The 16,986-nt window shown below is 37.7% G+C and overlaps 1 protein-coding gene across 2 annotated transcripts in view; it reads right to left on the bottom strand.

Moving 5' to 3' along the window:
* Window positions 1–236: 236 nt before the first annotated feature.
* SLC30A7 (solute carrier family 30 member 7) overlaps window positions 237–16,986 on the bottom strand; it is an 88,367-nt gene continuing 71,617 nt past the window's right edge. Inside the window, exons 10-12 of one of the 2 annotated variants that reach the window (XM_059375522.1) lie at window positions 15,603–15,752; window positions 6,939–7,029; window positions 237–3,568 (exon numbers count right to left, since the gene is read on the bottom strand). In XM_059375522.1, coding sequence (XP_059231505.1) covers window positions 6,982–7,029; window positions 15,603–15,752 — 198 coding nt within the window. In that variant the 3' untranslated portion in view covers window positions 237–3,568; window positions 6,939–6,981. Of the gene's footprint in view, window positions 7,030–15,602; window positions 15,753–16,986 lie in introns of both variants that reach the window. The other variant, XM_059375521.1, reaches the window with a different exon arrangement.

Genomic DNA, 16,986 nt, shown 5'->3' with positions numbered 1-16,986 from the left:
AATACTGCAAATGTCTTTATAAAGTAAAGTAACGGATAAGAACCACAAGGAGGACCTTCACATATTAAGACCTTTCCAATTTCCTAGTATCTCCTCCCTCTGGTGAGTTCTCCCATTTTCTGGTCCTGAACACCATTCTTTCTCTTTCATTCCTCAAGTCCTCTAGCTCTGAATCCAGTAATTGTTAGGTTCACAATATTCCTTTCAACTGATCAAACTGATAGACAGAAATCAGGTGAAGATTTTGAAACAAATTTTATTGGAAGAATTTTGATACAATTATTTATTCTTTTTAAATACACCTGAAGTTAAAATATATACATGATACATGAATATCTTCAAGTAGAAAAAAAAATGAAATATACATGATGGATTCATTGTATATTTAGGCAAATCATAATTGCTCACTTTAGCACATCCAAACCAAATTACAACACAGTCCTTGAAATCTGACATTCCAATCTAGCCTTGTATTCAAATGTTTGTTTAGAAATGTCTTGGTGCCAAAATCTTCATATAGAAATCAAATCCAAAGTCAAACTTGGCCACATGATTAGAAACCACTAAAGACAGGGAGGTAAAGTGTTGTAGGGGTGTTTGGAATATATCGAGAAGGGATTTGGCAATTTTTAATTCACAGTATTTCCGATATTAAAGATCAATTCTGTTTATTGATCAAACTCACAAGTGTTGGGGCAAAATATCACTTGGGAAGAAGTATCACAGAATTTTTGCTATTAGAGGAAAATGTGATTATTTGGCAAACTCCTGACAGGATACATCTAGTTCAAAACAGAATCTTCACTGAGGCTAACTGATACATGGTATGTGGTACCTTAAACAAAATTCCAATATTAAAATTCAAAATAAAGCTTTTTCTTTTTTTACTAGTAAAAAGGGGGAAATTTTGCCATGGCAGCAGCAATTAAAAGATGAAAAATAAGAAATATAGAGAAGCTCTACTAAAATTTGGTATTTAGAGGGGAAAAAAGAAAAAAAGAAACTGTTCTAGGAATATTTAAATCACTAAATGAATATATGTAGTGTTTTGTTTGTTTGTTTGTTTGTTTGTTTTTTAGAAGCACCTTCAGGTTATACCCCTGAAAGAGTTTTGGATAATAATATATCTGGAGATAAATGAAACAAGGTATGTCATACACAGATCCTTAAAGTAATATCAATATGGCAGTCTTCTATAGAAACCAAGGAGGCGATGTGGTTTCTCATTTGGCAATACATAATGTAAAAATTCAAGTGACCCAGCTTCCAGTCTCAGTTCTGCCAAATTTCTATCCAAAAACATGGATAACATCTCTTTATGTCTACTGTGCCTGGATTAAAATAGCGAAGCAGCTCACAAGGCTCCTTGAAAAATAATGGCCAAAGTGGATACAAAGTCACTTTTTTGTGCAAAAATGCCAAAGAAAAGGTGAGGTGTCTTCTGTAATAATAAATCACTGATTCTATCTGTCCCCAACCATGAGTTTTGTATCCACTACTACCTACAATATTTACTCACTAGTTAATCATTTACTGAGCATGTAAGTGGAAGTTCATACTAAGTTTGGGGATAATGAGATAGATGACAAGACAAAGACATTCTTTTCTACAAACTTTCCAATATCATCAGATTTGCCAAGTACTAAATTTTCAAAGCCACGGAAAGAGTTCAAAATTCAATACTATTACTAAGCATAGACTGCTACTAATTATGAAATAGATTTCTTCCTTGGAAAGGTATCTATAAAATGTAATGTTGTACATCCTCAGATCCCTCTCAAGCAGCACAAATTATTCTTGGAAGATAATTCCCTCAACAATCATGTTAACCTCTCTTAGCCAGGATGGAATCAGTTTCTCTTTACTTACAGACTGGCAAGGACTCGCTTCTGAGTCAGTCCCTTTTTTAAGCAACTTTGAGCATCAATAAAACTTTCTTTTGTAAAGGTTTTAAAAATTCTTAAAGGAGTTCTGATTATTCTTTTTAGTCTGCACAGTTTAAATTCAATGGCAAAGGTAGGAAATAAGCATGAGAGCACTGAATGAAGGAATGAGTTTAAGCAATGTATATGTAACAACTGCTACCCCATAATCAGTTTTGTCATGCTAATTGTTCACTGATTTTATTGCAGAGTCTGTTCAAATCTGCTACAACCTCTTGTATTTTTTTTACCACTGTAGAATGATATACATAAAACGGAGCCCTCATCCAAAAAAGCTCTGGATTTAAAGTCAGTGCGTTACCACTGGCTATCCCTTAGGCAAGTCATTTAAATTCTCCCACAACAGCTTCCTCATCTGTAAAATGCGGTGATGGTTACGAATTCCTTCCCCAGGGAGGGAATTTGAAAATGCTCAAAAAAGCATGCAAAATTTCTTTCTTTATTGAAATGTGAGGCTTTCAAATGTGACAACACGGAGAAGACCATACAAAGACACAGAAATACTTAATGAAGGTTGAATCCCACCCTTTCCATATAATTTGTAGTTGGGAAATAGTCAAATACAAACCAAAGATGTCCTCATCAAAAAGACTCACATCCATTTGGCCTTTAAATATAATGATACTTCTCAGCAGATACCTTTTTTGATACATAAATTTTCACTGTAAATAAGTCTATCTCCATGGTAGAGATATGGATCACTAAGGCTGCTGGTGGGTCATGTCTTGAGACAATCTTCTTCTATTAATAAAACTTTTAATGACTGTTCTCAAAAAATAAAATTTCTCTCTCTCTCTTTTTTTTTTTTTGCCAAAGTTCTTGTGAACTGGAAAATGATTTCTGTTTTGAAGATGGTAACAGAAAGAAAAAAGTTCAATTTTATCAAGGTAATGCTTTTACGTTGAGAGTAAGCAATTTAACATTTGGGGTTCTGGTAAGACCAAAATTTCACCCTACTGAATTAAAAGACTTGTTTTGTTCTCTATTTCATTTAATGCCAAATTTTGTGTGGTTCTGAGGATAAATGTTAAAAATCCAAAAACCTCCCCAGTAAATGAAAACGGAAGTATCAAGACCGAAATGATATGACCTGTGAGAATTAGCCTGGTTTCTAGAAAGTACCAGCTCACAGACTATAAACAGAATAAAGAAACTTAGCAATCCTTAAACTGGATTTAGCCTTGGGCAATTAACAGAAAAATTCACTCACAAGTTAAAAGTATCCAAAGTACAGAAATCATCATATTTTAAAAATCAGGAACTGGTTTCATAAGAGTAAAAAAGTAAAAGTACAAAAATTATTATTTTCCATAAAGAATATTCTAAACCTCATAATGGAAGTATGGAAATAATATTCTGAACTTCATATTTATGAAAAATAAGACAATAAAACTCCATTATAAAGTGCCTTAATGTACCAAAAATGGAGGTCAGCTTTCCTTTATTTACAAATGCTTTTTCATCACATTTACAGAAAGGCAAATATTACACTGGTGAGGCAGCACAGTAGAATAGAAAGAACTTGACTTGGAGTCAGAAGACCTGGATTCTAGTCTTGGCTTTGCCACTAATTATCTCTGTGACCTTGAGGAAATGACAGCATTTCTGGGCTTCAATGTTCTCATCTGTAAAATGAGAGGTAGAACGAGACTGCTTTTAAGGACAGTCCCTTAGATGTAAAATTCTGTGTTCAGCAATGACGTATTTTTGTTCTTAAATCCCAGCATTATATGAGGATGACACCATATTAGTAATCTTTATAAAATTGATAATTCCATAGGTAAAAACATTATAGAACTCTGACCAACTGCATTTGGAGTCACCAATGGGGCTGTTTTATAAGGTGCACAAGTCACAGTATTTTGGTTACTGGTGTCTACACGGAGGCTTTGAAGAATGCTGAAGCATCTGGAGACAAGGGACATTCCGATGTCACTAAACGTCTGCTGCTACTTGCTTATGCCTCTGCAGAAAACCGCTTGGCGATGACAGGAATACAGAGATACAGTTGAACTACACACTGTCCTTCACAAAAGTGCACAGGGAGTCAGCAAAATAAAGCCACACATATGGTAAGCCCTTTGAGTAATATAATCTAGATTTTAAAAACACAAAACTAAAACAGGTGTATTTCTGTTTGGGGATGTTTACTAAGCAAGGTAAACTTTCCCAGAGCAAAACAAATTTGTTCTCCAGGGAATATTCTGATTTTTAAAATACCAGCAAACTTATACTCAGAGACTCACTGCCTAACCTTAGAGACATCTCCCATCTATTACAACAATCAGGTAGTTTCTCAGTGAAATTGCCTACTTTAGCAGTAGACCTGTGCCAAAAACACAGGTGAGACAGAATATTTGTTAGAACGAGAACAAAATTGCTTTTTCTCACACTGATTTGTTACTGCTGCACGCACAGGTTTCAGGACATTTAATTAAAGCATAAATGTTAATGCCAACCTGCCAAATGATACGAGCTGGAAATCTCTTAAATAAGGTGCAAAATTAGAGTTCCATATCAGTCTAATCATCTGTATGCTCGATGCCTTATCAAAGACAAAACACATATGCATGCACTTGTGTATTCAGAGTATAGTTAAAATGACGCGTACTTTCACATAGAATGGAGGGCCTGATGAAAGGCAGAATCCGACCTTCAGAATGCGCTGTCAGGTATACAGGCCAGTGCAAATACTGTCTCCATATGTGAACAATCAGTACAATCAGATATAATACTAGCTTTTAAAGGCACACATCCCAAATTCCCACCTTCATCTACATCTGACATTTTCCACGATATGCCAAAATGCACAGAATATCCCAGGCTTGGTAGCGGATACAAACTTCCAAATGGCCATTTACATATATAATGAAAAAAACAGTACATTATCAGAACATTTCTTTTTATACTTTCCCTCCCCAAACTCTCAAGAACTGTTTTAGTTAAACACATTCTACTGCAGGGATTCTTAGCTTTAGAACTGCCTGGCAGCAAGTAAACATGTTTTGAAAATACTGCTTAATCTGCAAAAAGGGGACTATCAACAGCTCATAGCAATCTGCAGCAGTTTGGGAAAGCATAAAGAAAGTAGTCCAGTTCTCCTAATACACTTTAGTTCATAAATTGTAGATCAGAAATAAGGAGAAAGATATTCTAAAACTTACACAAAATCAACAGCAATTCCTGCCCCATCAGTGAAAAGTGCTTATTACTGGCCTACATTCTCAACAATCACATTTCCATCCTGCAGAGTTTTTTCCCCCCAAGAATTCTCGTTTTTTTTTTTTTAAAGTTAAGAGGGAACATACATTGTGATAAAATGAAGAACAATGGGTAAATAGCTTTCCAGATCAGTATTTCTTCAAAAACACAGAGAATATTTGAGTGTTCAAGCACCTGCATCTCAAATCACAATTTTATTTTTCAAATACACAAAAACCTAGAAATCAACTTATTAACTTCTAAGACACCTGTTTTATCACAACTGATCTGTATCTTCAATAGTTCAAACAATAAAATGTTGCTTTTAGGATTTCTGAAAGCAACTGTATTTGTGCAATGCTTGCACAGGAAAACAAATTGTATGACTTGGCATTTGAAGAATGAAAAAACAAAGTAACATTGTCACAACCATTTCTGCCTTCCCTCTACATTGCCTTTCGTTAATAAAATCCATAGGGGCTCCTGGGTGGCTCAGTGGGTTAAGCGTCTGACTCTTGATTTCGGCTCAGGTCACTGTCTCAGGGTTGTATGATAAAGCCTGGTGCCAGGCTCCATGCTGGGCGTGGAGCCTGCTTAAGATTCTTTCTCTCCCTCTCCCTCTGCACCCCCCACTAGAAAAAAATTAAAAAAAAAAAAAATCCATAAAAATAGCAAGGAGACACACAGGGAAGTTTTCACAGACACAGTAGCTTTCAGAGAAATTTGGGATTTAGCAAATGTTTTAAGTAAGTCAGAACAATCATCTATATAACATGTGTTTGCAGAGTTCTGAAAACACAGTCCATAGGATAATGTGATAACTGAATTTGATTTAAAAAGCAAAGTAACACCTACTTTTTTTTTTTTTTTAAGATTTTATTTATTTATCTGACATAGAGAGAGATCACAAGTAGGCAGAGAGGCAGGCAGAGAGAGAGGGAGAAGCAGGCTCCCTGCTGAGCAGAGAGCCCGATGCGGGACTCGATCCCAGGACTCTGAGATCATGACCTGAGCCGAAGGCAGAGGCTTAACCCACTGAGCCACCCAGGCGCCCAACACCTACTTTTTGACGAGACCGAGTAGTAAGAGAAAACTTTTCATGTATTTAAACCTAGGCTGGAAGTACACACAAAGACAATCAGTATACATCACTTAGAAGAGTCTTACACTTTGTACAGATTATAGAATTATCCATTGGAAAAAACCATTCACATGACCTTTGATGGTACATTTTTATGCTGGCAAATACATTTTCTGATACAAAGGCACTTTGAAAACCCAATATGGTTTGGTTCATAAGTTTGCAAGGTACAAACAATTTTACAAACATATGATTATACTGAAGAATGTCAACCATTGTGACATTACATATAAAACGATTTCCATTTTTTTTTTTAAATAACACTAGTTTTGTGTAAATGAAAGCAGTGGTTTCCAGCAGCTTCAGTGAAGACTTTCCAGATGACTCGACGCCCAGCATCTGGATTTGTACTGGCTAGGATGATGACTGGGAGTGAGGGCATTTTTGAAATGGAAAAAAAAAAAACCCAGTAAACAAAAAACAACATTCTGGGACAAAACTACAAACGTCAGAAATCAAAATGGTTTGGAGGGAAGAGCACAAAAGACAAGACCAAAAGTCCAAGAGAGATCCTCTTAATTTTGCTCCCTTAGCTGTGCGCTCTTGGCCGAGCACAACTGCGGACACTACCTGGTCTACTTGGTGCTGGGGAATTGTAGTGACGAGTTTTCTGTTTTAAAAAGCTAGCTACAACATTTTGAATTGTACAGTACCGGAAATATTAGGTGCCCCAAGAAGGATAACTTCTTTCATTTGTTACATGGCCGCAAAATCAATCTGTACATAAAGCTGTCTCACTCCAGCCTGAAAAGTTAAAAAAAAAAAATCAGAAAATCGAACCAACCAATAGCAGCCTATACATTTTAGAAAAGTAACAGAAAACAAAACAAAACAAAATCTCATTTTTTTGAAAAAGGAAAGCATTATTTTTCTTTTCTGTCTCTGGAAAATAATTCTCCATTCTTCATCAGAAAGGGCCAGTCATTCTATCTTAGAAATAATTATATTCATAATTGCAGAAAGATCCTCCATTTACCTCTACAGAAGCCATGCTCTTCATTATAGACAGTGTCCAAGTGAAATCCAGAACAGTAAGGTTACCCAGCTACTGGTACTCTGCTAGCAAACAGCACAGTGCTTGCCTAACTGGCTACTAAAATCATAAACTGATTCAGTCTCAATCTTCCTATGACAGACGATGAGCAAACACTTAAGGAGGACCATCTGTTGGTTATTTAATTACATTCTAACGCCTCTCTTCAATTTTGGATATGAACCCGCTATTCAAGGACTGCTCTCAAAATTGCTCCCAGCTCTCCTATGTTATCAATTGTTGTACATTTTTGCCTACAATTCCTTTTCTCTGTTCTCTCTTGAACGCATTTCAACTGAACTTTTGCCACCCAGCACTTTGCAGAGCTGTTGGTCAAGGTCACCTCCAAGTTGCTTGGACCAGTGCTCACCTGTCCATCCTCTAAACATTTACTTTAAAGGCAAGGACACAGGCACATACTCTTCCCTACTGAAACACTTCCCTCTTGCTTGGCTTTCAGAGAAGACTCACTGGTGACCTTCTACCTCAATTATCAGTCTTCCTCAGTCTCCTTTGCTGGTTCTTCCTCCTACCTTTGAGCACTTAACACTGAAATACTTAAAGGCTCAGTCCTCACAGATTCCTTCTTTTTCTCCATTTGTTCCCTAGTTGGTCTCATCTAGTATCCAGACTTTTAGTACTATCTGCATGCTCACACCTCCCACACTTGCACCCCCCACTGGGACCTACCTGCCATCTACTTCACAGTTCTACCTAGATGTCTGACCTCCTCCCTGAAAGTCTGGTGATCTTGTATATTCTATGGCTCAATGCCATCCTCGGTGTTACAACCTAAAGACCTTTCTTTCTCTCACACCCATTAGGAAAACCTGTTTGCCTTACTTTCAAAGTAGCCCAATCCCAGAACCTGACCATTTTACATCACCTCCATTGCTATGTTTACTGTCACTCACCCGTTATAACGTAATCTCTACATAACAAGGATTCCGTCTTTTTTTTTTTTTTTCCATTGCTGATTCCTAGTACCTGAAATAGTGCCTGGCCCACAGTAATTGCTCAATAAATGATTACTGGATGAACAGAAATTCTATTAAATTCCTTTCAAACAAAAATAACTTTTAAAAATTAAAGCACAAGTAGTTACAATAAGCATTTTCTTGCCAGTATCAAAGAATAAAAGGTAAATTAGAATATTAATGGAAAGAGAAAAAAATCAGTCAGGGATTAACACTACAGTAAATTCTAGCATGGCCTTTTTTTCTTAGCATTCAAATGGGCGCACAACATGAATCAATGTGTGAGAGGAGCAGGAACTACTCAAATGGGATAAAAAGCTGAGTAGACCCTAGAAGCTTATCAGCACAGAAGAGGTTTTAGCTTTCTTGACTCATTAAAAAAAAGTAATAAAAATGAAAAAAAAATGATAGTAATAATCATAATAATAATAATAATAATGAAATAAAATTTAAAAATCCTTGCTTTGGTCAAGTAAAAGCTCTGCAAAACTGCTTGTTATTCAAATTTATGGAAACTACATTTAAGAGCAGCCTTTCCTTAAAGAGGCTTACGGCAGAAAAAAGACAACTCAACATCTGCATGATTTTGAGCCAAGATTTAAAATCAAATCTCAGTTTTTCTCATTTTATTTATTTTTTATTTTTTATTTTTTTTAAAGATTTTATTTATTTGACAGACAGAAATCACAAGTAGACAGAGAGGCAGGCAGAGAGAGAGGAGGAAGCAGGCTCCCCGCTGAGCAGAGAGCCCGATGTGGGACTCGATCCCAGGACGCTGGGATCATGACCCGAGCCGAAGGCAGCGGCTTAACCCACTGAGCCACCCAGGCGCCCCGCAGTTTTTCTCATTTTAAAAGCATTGATTCATACCAAGTTTACCTATCTCATAAGATTGTTCTTTGTTCATCTAATATTTGACATGTATTTAATAAACCCTTGTTACATCCCAGGATTGTATATGAATATATGAGAAAGGATTTCATATGCTGAAAAGGCTATTTAAATAAACTATTATGACTCGTTGTACGTATATCTGATTTACTCAACCGAGACGGTCTCTGAAATAAGTAAGGAACTCTTCTGCAAAATTCTTCTATATCTAACCTTAAGAAAAAAACTACTGCCCCAAGTAAATTGGCTTAGTTCCTTTTCTCCTTTTCTCTTTTAACAAAATTGTTAATGAAAGTAAAATGGGCAAAGTAAGTTGGTTTCCCATTACTATCCCAGCCACTTCCCTCAGCCCCAGCCTAACACAGTGAAGACAGTAATAAGAAATGAAGTTAGCCCAAGGCAATTAAAAAAAAAGAGGAAAAACAAAGAGGCTAGGTAAATTGATCTTTGCATAATCATGAGTTAATTACTCAAGCTTGTATCTTTCCCCTGAGGGGCTACAGCTTTCCATAAAAAGTCAGTCTAACAGAAAAAGGCATTTTGCTTCATCCAGCTGTCCTGAGGGGGATGGCTTCAAGTTTTCCACCCTCCCATATTCCTTTCTCTCAATTTCCTTCAAACTAGAAAGAAAAGCAGAATTTCCAAAGAATCCTATAGTGAGTCACCTACTCCCTGAATGCAAACTAGGTTTTCTATAGTTTATCCACACCATAAACACAAGACAAATACTCTAGCAGATCAAAACACCGCTCAGTTGCAGCAAACACTACTGCTGGGATGGCACTGGGAGCTGGAGCCTGGTCTTTAAAAGCCTTGTCTTTACCAAGTGAAAACCATATAAGATTGTGTCTTATATCATGGGAGTCATGTAAACCATGATTCAGTCAATACTTTTTGAATCATTAAGACATTTTTAACACAATAAATGTGAACCTGGTGCCATAGACTTAGGATACCCTCATGATCAATATTCATCGTTGCGGAAAGGAAACAAATCAGGAGTTAAAAAAAAAAAAAAGAGGGGCGCCTGGGTGGCTCAGTGGGTGAAGCCGCTGCCTTCGGCTCAGGTCATGATCTCAGGGTCCTGGGATCGAGTCCCGCATCGGGCTCTCTGCTCAGCAGGGAGCCTGCTTCCCTCTCTCTCTCTGCCTGCCTCTCCATCTACTTGTGATTTCTCTCTGTCAAATAAATGAATAAAATCTTTAAAAAAAAAAAAAAAAAAAGAAAGAAAGAAAAGAAAAATATCACGCAGGAATATGGCTACAGAAAATTATTGGTTTGTCTATATTCTCTACCAATTCCACAGAAACTTTATACTTTATACTTTAGTTTTCGACTGAACATATAACAGTAATCTTTATCCCTTTAAAATGAAGTCTTGAAAACTGCCTTCGTCCTCCGTGTGAAACCTAAATCGTCTCACAATTAGTGAAACAGTGAGTGAGTATGATGAAACGGTAAGTCATGAGCAGTAACTTGGGCCTGGCTTCCTTTTTCTATAAACTACAAATAGCAGCACCTGTTCTGCAGGAGGCTGAGGCGAGGCGTTAAGCAGCTGTCGCAGCGCCTGGCGCATGCTGGGCTCTCACTGAAGGCCCGGCGGCTGCTGTTGCTGCTGCTGTTTCTGCTCTCTACCAACCAACTAGTGAGGGCTTAAACCTTGTGGCTTAATTAAAAACAACGAACCCAGGGGCCTGTTGGCCTCCCATCCCATGGCCATTTACTCCAACCTCCTCAGGAGGTTAAGTTCTGGTGGGCATCAAGCACACAGGATGAAGAAAATGGAAAACTGGCTAAGGAGAAGTTGCAGAGTTGGCAAGCAGAACTGACACTTAGGACAGATGAAAACCTTCTACAGACAGGAAAACAAACAAAGGGTGGAAGACTAGCTAGCCCCCAGAAGAGGGGTAAGTAGCTTCTCCCACTCTCTGGGCGGGGTCAGCAGTCAGGCCGGAAGGGATCAAGAGCATGGAGGCTGGTGAGGCTCCTGAAACTCGGGGAACTCCCATCTGGGCACAGGAGGAGGTTTTCTGGTTCCTTCCTGGGTATCAGTGTGAACTTCTATTTTGAGGCCAGAGACTACAGCACCAAAAGCTGAAGCAGGAATCAGGGGGTTCAGGACTTAATATGCAGAAGAGGAGAAAAGATGAGGAAATCACAATAGAAGTTCTATCAGGGGGGCACGTGGATGGCTCAGATGGTTAAGCCTCTGCCTTCGGCTCAGGTCATGATCCCAGAGTCCTGGGATCAAGCCCTGCATCAGGCTCCCTGTTTGGTGGGAAGCCTGCTTCTTTCTCCCTCTCCTTCTACTGCTTCCCTTGCTTGTACTCTCTCTTTGTGTCAAATAAATAAATAAGATCTTTTAAAAAAAAGTTCTATCAGGGAGCAAAGTAGGTTTGTCTTCTGTGCTTTGTGGAACTGAAGAGGGTACAAGCATATTCTAGATTTTTTTCCTACCATTATTTCTAACAAAATAGTATATTAAAAAATTAACAGATGGTATCAGTAAGTTTAAAAGACACATAAAATGTTAAACTGCCATCTTAATCTTAATCTTCTGGTTCATATATTAAATACAAAAAATACCTATTTCATCAATTCCTGAAGGATAACTCCTTTTTAAAAAGTTAGTGCAGGGGAGAATGGAAGAGAGAACTTTTTCTATGTCAACAGAAAATCTTGTAGTTTAAAAACTGGATTATCCCTTACCTAATAATCCTTAAGGAATCTAAGTTCACCCAGTCACTTATTTTACTCTTTAGTAATGCACAGCTTTAGCTGGCCATTAAAGACTTAATGAGAATAAAACCATGCTTAATATTCAGTTCTAAAATAATCATGCAGCTTAAAGTTTTATCAACAGAAAAGAAAGCTGTAATTCTCAAACTGATGTTGGTTTTTTCAGTTTAAAGTTGTCTTCACAGATATTTTAACAAGGACAACTTTTTAAACCAAAACTATCATTTAAATTCTGATTTAAGATCAGTTATAAGGGTGTCTGGGTGGCTCAGTTGGTTAATCATCTGCCTTCAGCTCATGTCAAGATCCCAGGGTCCTGGGATCGAGTCCCACATCGGGCTCTCTGCTTAGCAGGGAGCCTGCCTCCTCCTCTCTCTCTCTCTCTCTCTCTCTCTGCCCGCCTCTCTGCCTATTTGTGATCTCTGTCAAATAAATAAATAAAATCTTAAGAAAAAAAAAAAAAGATTATATCAGTCATTTGCACTTTAGTGAGAATGGTTAATCAGAGATTTTACTCAAACAGGTCATGATCTCAGGGTCCTGGGATCGAGTCCTGCTGAGCAGGGAGCCCGCTTCCCCGTATCTCTCTGCCTACCTCTCTGCCTTCTTGTGATCTCTCTCTGTCAAATGGATAGGTAAAATCTTAAAAAACAGCAACAACAACAAAAACCAAAAAGTATTAACTTATTACTGAGTAAATCCTTCTTTTAGTCTTTCGAAGCTTCAATTCTGCATATGTTGGAACTAAAATAATGATCACTAAGCAATTTGAAAATAAAGAAAGGTATGGAATATAAGTCATTAGTAGGGTGATTCCTCCTCCCCTCTGGAAAAAAATGTGTTGAACCATCTTCACTGCAAGGCCCTGCTCTGCAAGGAATGAAATAGAGTGGGCTTGACCTTGGTTGATGAAAGGGCTGAAAATATTCTTCAGAGCTTAAAAATTTCAAAACCCCAATACAGATTCCAAAACCAAAGCAGCAGCTGAATAAACTTTCAGCTTCAGCCATTTTAAAAGCCAAGATGTCTAAGGTTTCCAGAAGAAGCCTCCGCCACCTACTGCAGTTGCGACTTCAGCAGTTCCTAAGCCCGGACACAGCTGCTTGCGCATTTCTAAACCTAGAAACAGCATTCCTTTTCAGAGGGAAAACCGTGACTAAGTGCCCAAGTCTTGGGAGAGTACTGCAGCATGTCCGAGAGGTCAACAGAAGCTCACACTAAGGAGGGCAGAAGGACTAGGAGACAGGGGAAAGGAGAGAGCGATGATGTAGAAATGACAGTGAAAAAGCAAGGTTATTGCAGCCACATTCTCCTTTTGCCTCTAAAACTCCTCCTGTTTTGAGATGTGAGGATTCAGACATACTGTGCAGGTCTTGCATGCCTCATTACGACATGACAGTCATACAGACTTCAAAGTGTCTGTTAAAGAGACCTAGTTCTTGAAATTCTGGAGTAAGCGGTACAGCATACAGCTTCCCAGTAGAGTAAGTCTTGCTTTGCCTACATAAAATTATTTCATTATTTATCCCCAAAGGAACATAACCATACATTTCTCATTATTAGAGAAGAGAGATCATTTAATTTATGCTAAGATCCTGAATTTAAACTGCATATTATGTTCTGTTTTCCATGTCTGAAGATACATTGTGTCTGTTTCTCTTCCTCTCATCCTTTTCCCCACCTTCTTTCCCTCTTTGTGTGTGTGTGTGTGTGTGTGTATCTCTATTTCTATATATCATTACCACCTTTCATGCTGTGGTTAAACAGACCAATGGGAACCCAACCATATTTTTTCATACTTCGCACATGTAAAGATGGTGTTGGTCAAATACAGTTTGAAGAATTTGTTTATTTAACAAATTTTTTATACACATACATTTTTCTTAAGCATTGAGAATGGAAAATCATGACGTTCGGAAGAAACCTGCAGATAAATATGTGTATCACAAGATAAAGTTATGCAGCTTAGAGGGGTCTTTAGGCTTCAGAGAGAAAGTAACAACTAAATTGGGCCTTTAAGTTAGAGGAGAGGATCTTTGTCCCACACAGAAAAGTTAACAGTCTACAGGGGTATGAGGTATATAGGAATGAATAGTGGGAGGCTTGAAAAGTTAATGGGGTCATACTAGAAAGTTTGGGTTTTATCCTGGTGACAATGAGAAACCTCCAGTTTTTGTTTTTTTTAACTTATTTTGAAAAAATAAAATCAACTATCTTTAATATTTTTGCCACATTTGCTTTATTTCTCTATATTTATTTATAATCTTTGTACTTCTGTTGAATAATTGAAATTAGACATCCTGATCCTTTGCCACTAACTCCTTCATGGATCTGGTAAGAATGGGGACATTCTTCGATAACCACAATCCATTATCACACCCAAGAAATCTAACACCTACAAAATTATTATGAACTATTATGCAGTCCATATTTAAATTTCCCAATTACCCAATAATTTCCTCTGTGCCTGTTCCCCCCCCCCAATCTAAGATTCAGTTAAGGATAAAACACTGCATTTAATTGTGAAGTCTCCTCTAATCTAGCATAACCTCCCACTATTCTTCCCCCCTTTGTAGGCTAACAGTCTCGTACAAGTTTCTACAAGCTGGGTTTCTCTGGTGGTTTGCTACTGATTAGACTCACATTAACCATTTCTGGCAGAAGTACCACACACTCACTACATCACACCAGAGGCACAGGCCAGTTTTTAAGAACACATTTTTAAGGCATGGAAACAGTTCCTCATTAGATCTACGTGTTAGATAATTTTGGCAGCAGTGTCAACAACCAGATTTTTCACCAAATATTTCCAGCAAAATAGAATGAAAAAAGAATTTGTATTCTCTCACTCTCTCCTTAGATGTTGTTGACGTGATGTTCTTATTCTCCCAACAGATACCTAGTTGATTATCAGTCACATGACTATGTCAACTTCAGACAGCATAGCATCAAGTAAAGTGATTTGGCTGCAAGCTATGCACTAATTTATGATTCCAAATACAATAGCATATTAAGCTTTTAAATCTCACAAAACTATGGCTTTGCTATCACACAAAAATGTTAACATAGTCTACTTTTAGCTAAAGCCACTGACAAGGCATTATTCTTATTCCAAATGTTATTTTAGTTCTTGGCTTTAAACAGCATTTAACATGTCTCATAAGGAGTATACATACAGTAAAGGAGAATCTACTTTTTCTTTCTTTCTTTCTTTTTTTTTTTTTAAGATTTTTATTTATTTATTTGACAGAGATCACAAGTAGGCAGAGAGGCAGGCAGAGAGAGAGAGAGGAGGAAGGAGGCTCCCCACTTGAGCAGAGAGCCCAATGTGGGGCTTCATCCCAGGACCCTGAGATCATGACCTGAGCCGAAGGCAGAGGCTTAACCCACTGAGCCACCCAGGCACCCCGAATCTACTTTTTCTTAAAGGAATTCCAATCAGTATAATGACAGAACGAGACTATCTTCCTTAAGCGTATTAGCTAAAATAAGAACTCCCAATTTTGACTATATGGTTGAAAGAAAGTACTGTTACGTTTCCTTATAGTATTGGGGGTGTGTGTGTGTGTACGTGTATTTATATACATACATATTTAACATGCTAAGTAGTAAATATTTCTTAAACTAGTAGATAAGATAAATTCAAAGAATTTTAAGAGTTAGTGAAAAAGTCATACCTGAGTAAAAATATTATGTGTTTGGCTTAAAATCCACCTGGCATCAGCATCAGGGGCTACTACTAATTTCAAGGTTCCAACATAAACATCAGAACATAAGGTCCAGAAATGCTGTTCTTGTAAACTGTAAACTCCTTGCAACTGCTGCACCTGGAACAGAAAGGGCAGATATTAACACTGTAATCAAACATAAGGGCCCCCTTGTTTTATTAGGTATGCTGTTTTATTATTATTTTATTGTTTTATTATTTTTATTAGTCAACAGTTCAGTAAACTATTTATTTAAAGATTTTATTTATTTATTTGACAGACAGATCACAAGTAGGCAGAGAGGCAGGCAGAGAGAGAGGAAGGAGGAAGCAGGCTCCCCGCCGAGCAGAGAGCCCCACGTGGGGCTCCATCCCAGGACCCTGGGATCATGACCTGAGCTGAAGGCGGAGGTTTTAACCCACTGAGTCACCCAGGCGCCCCAGTAAACTGCTATTTAGATTATTAACTGTAACACTGTTATTATACGACGTATCAGTAAACATGGATTCTATTCTCTAGCTCAAAGGAGGAGTCAGAGATTATTTGAATTAGTTAACAAATACTTATTGAGTACTCTTTATGTGCCATGGCAGGTGTTTGGGAAATGTGAATGATCACATGCCAAAATCTGCAGGGCACAGCTGAGAGAGCACCTAGACAAAAATTTAGACTTTCAAGTACATTGATCAGAAAACAGGCATAAACTCATTTGCATTTAGAAACTAGAAGAACAAAGTAAATTCAAGGAAATAGTAAGGAAGGAAATAAAGGACAGAAATTAATGGTCTAGAGACTTAGGAACTATTAGAAATCACAATATCAAAAAACTAGTTCTTTGAAAGATTACTGAAAATAGAGAAGTCAGTGTTTCTCAAAAGAGGCAGATTTAGGACAGGACGGTTCTTCCCTGTGTCAGAAACTATGGGACCCTTTGTATCTCCAAGCCCCGAGGGAGCTAAATGCCAATATATACTTTTCTCTGAATCGTGTTACAACAAAAAGAAGAAGGACATCTCTCAGTTTTTCCAATGGCTCCTTAAGGTTTCCACAGCCTAAGGCTGACAACCACTGGCAAGACAAACTTTGATGGAGGTTTAAAAACAAAACAGAGGGATGCCTGGGTGGCCCAGTCGGTTAAGCGGCTGCCTTCGGCTCAGGTCATGATCCCAGTGTCCTGGGATCAAGTCCCATATCGGGCTCCTTGCTCTGTGGAAAGCCTGCTTCTCCCTCTGCCTCTGCCTGCCACTCTGTCTGCCTGTACTCTCTCTCTCTCTCTAACAAATAAGTAAATAAAATCTTAAAAAAATAAAATAAAATAAAACCAAAACAGAAAAAGCAGAATGAAAAAATAAAA

Source organism: Mustela nigripes, chromosome 14 (assembly GCF_022355385.1).
Source record: "Mustela nigripes isolate SB6536 chromosome 14, MUSNIG.SB6536, whole genome shotgun sequence".
NCBI lineage: Eukaryota > Metazoa > Chordata > Mammalia > Carnivora > Mustelidae > Mustela > Mustela nigripes.
This window is presented reverse-complemented; position numbering and strand designations above follow the sequence as displayed.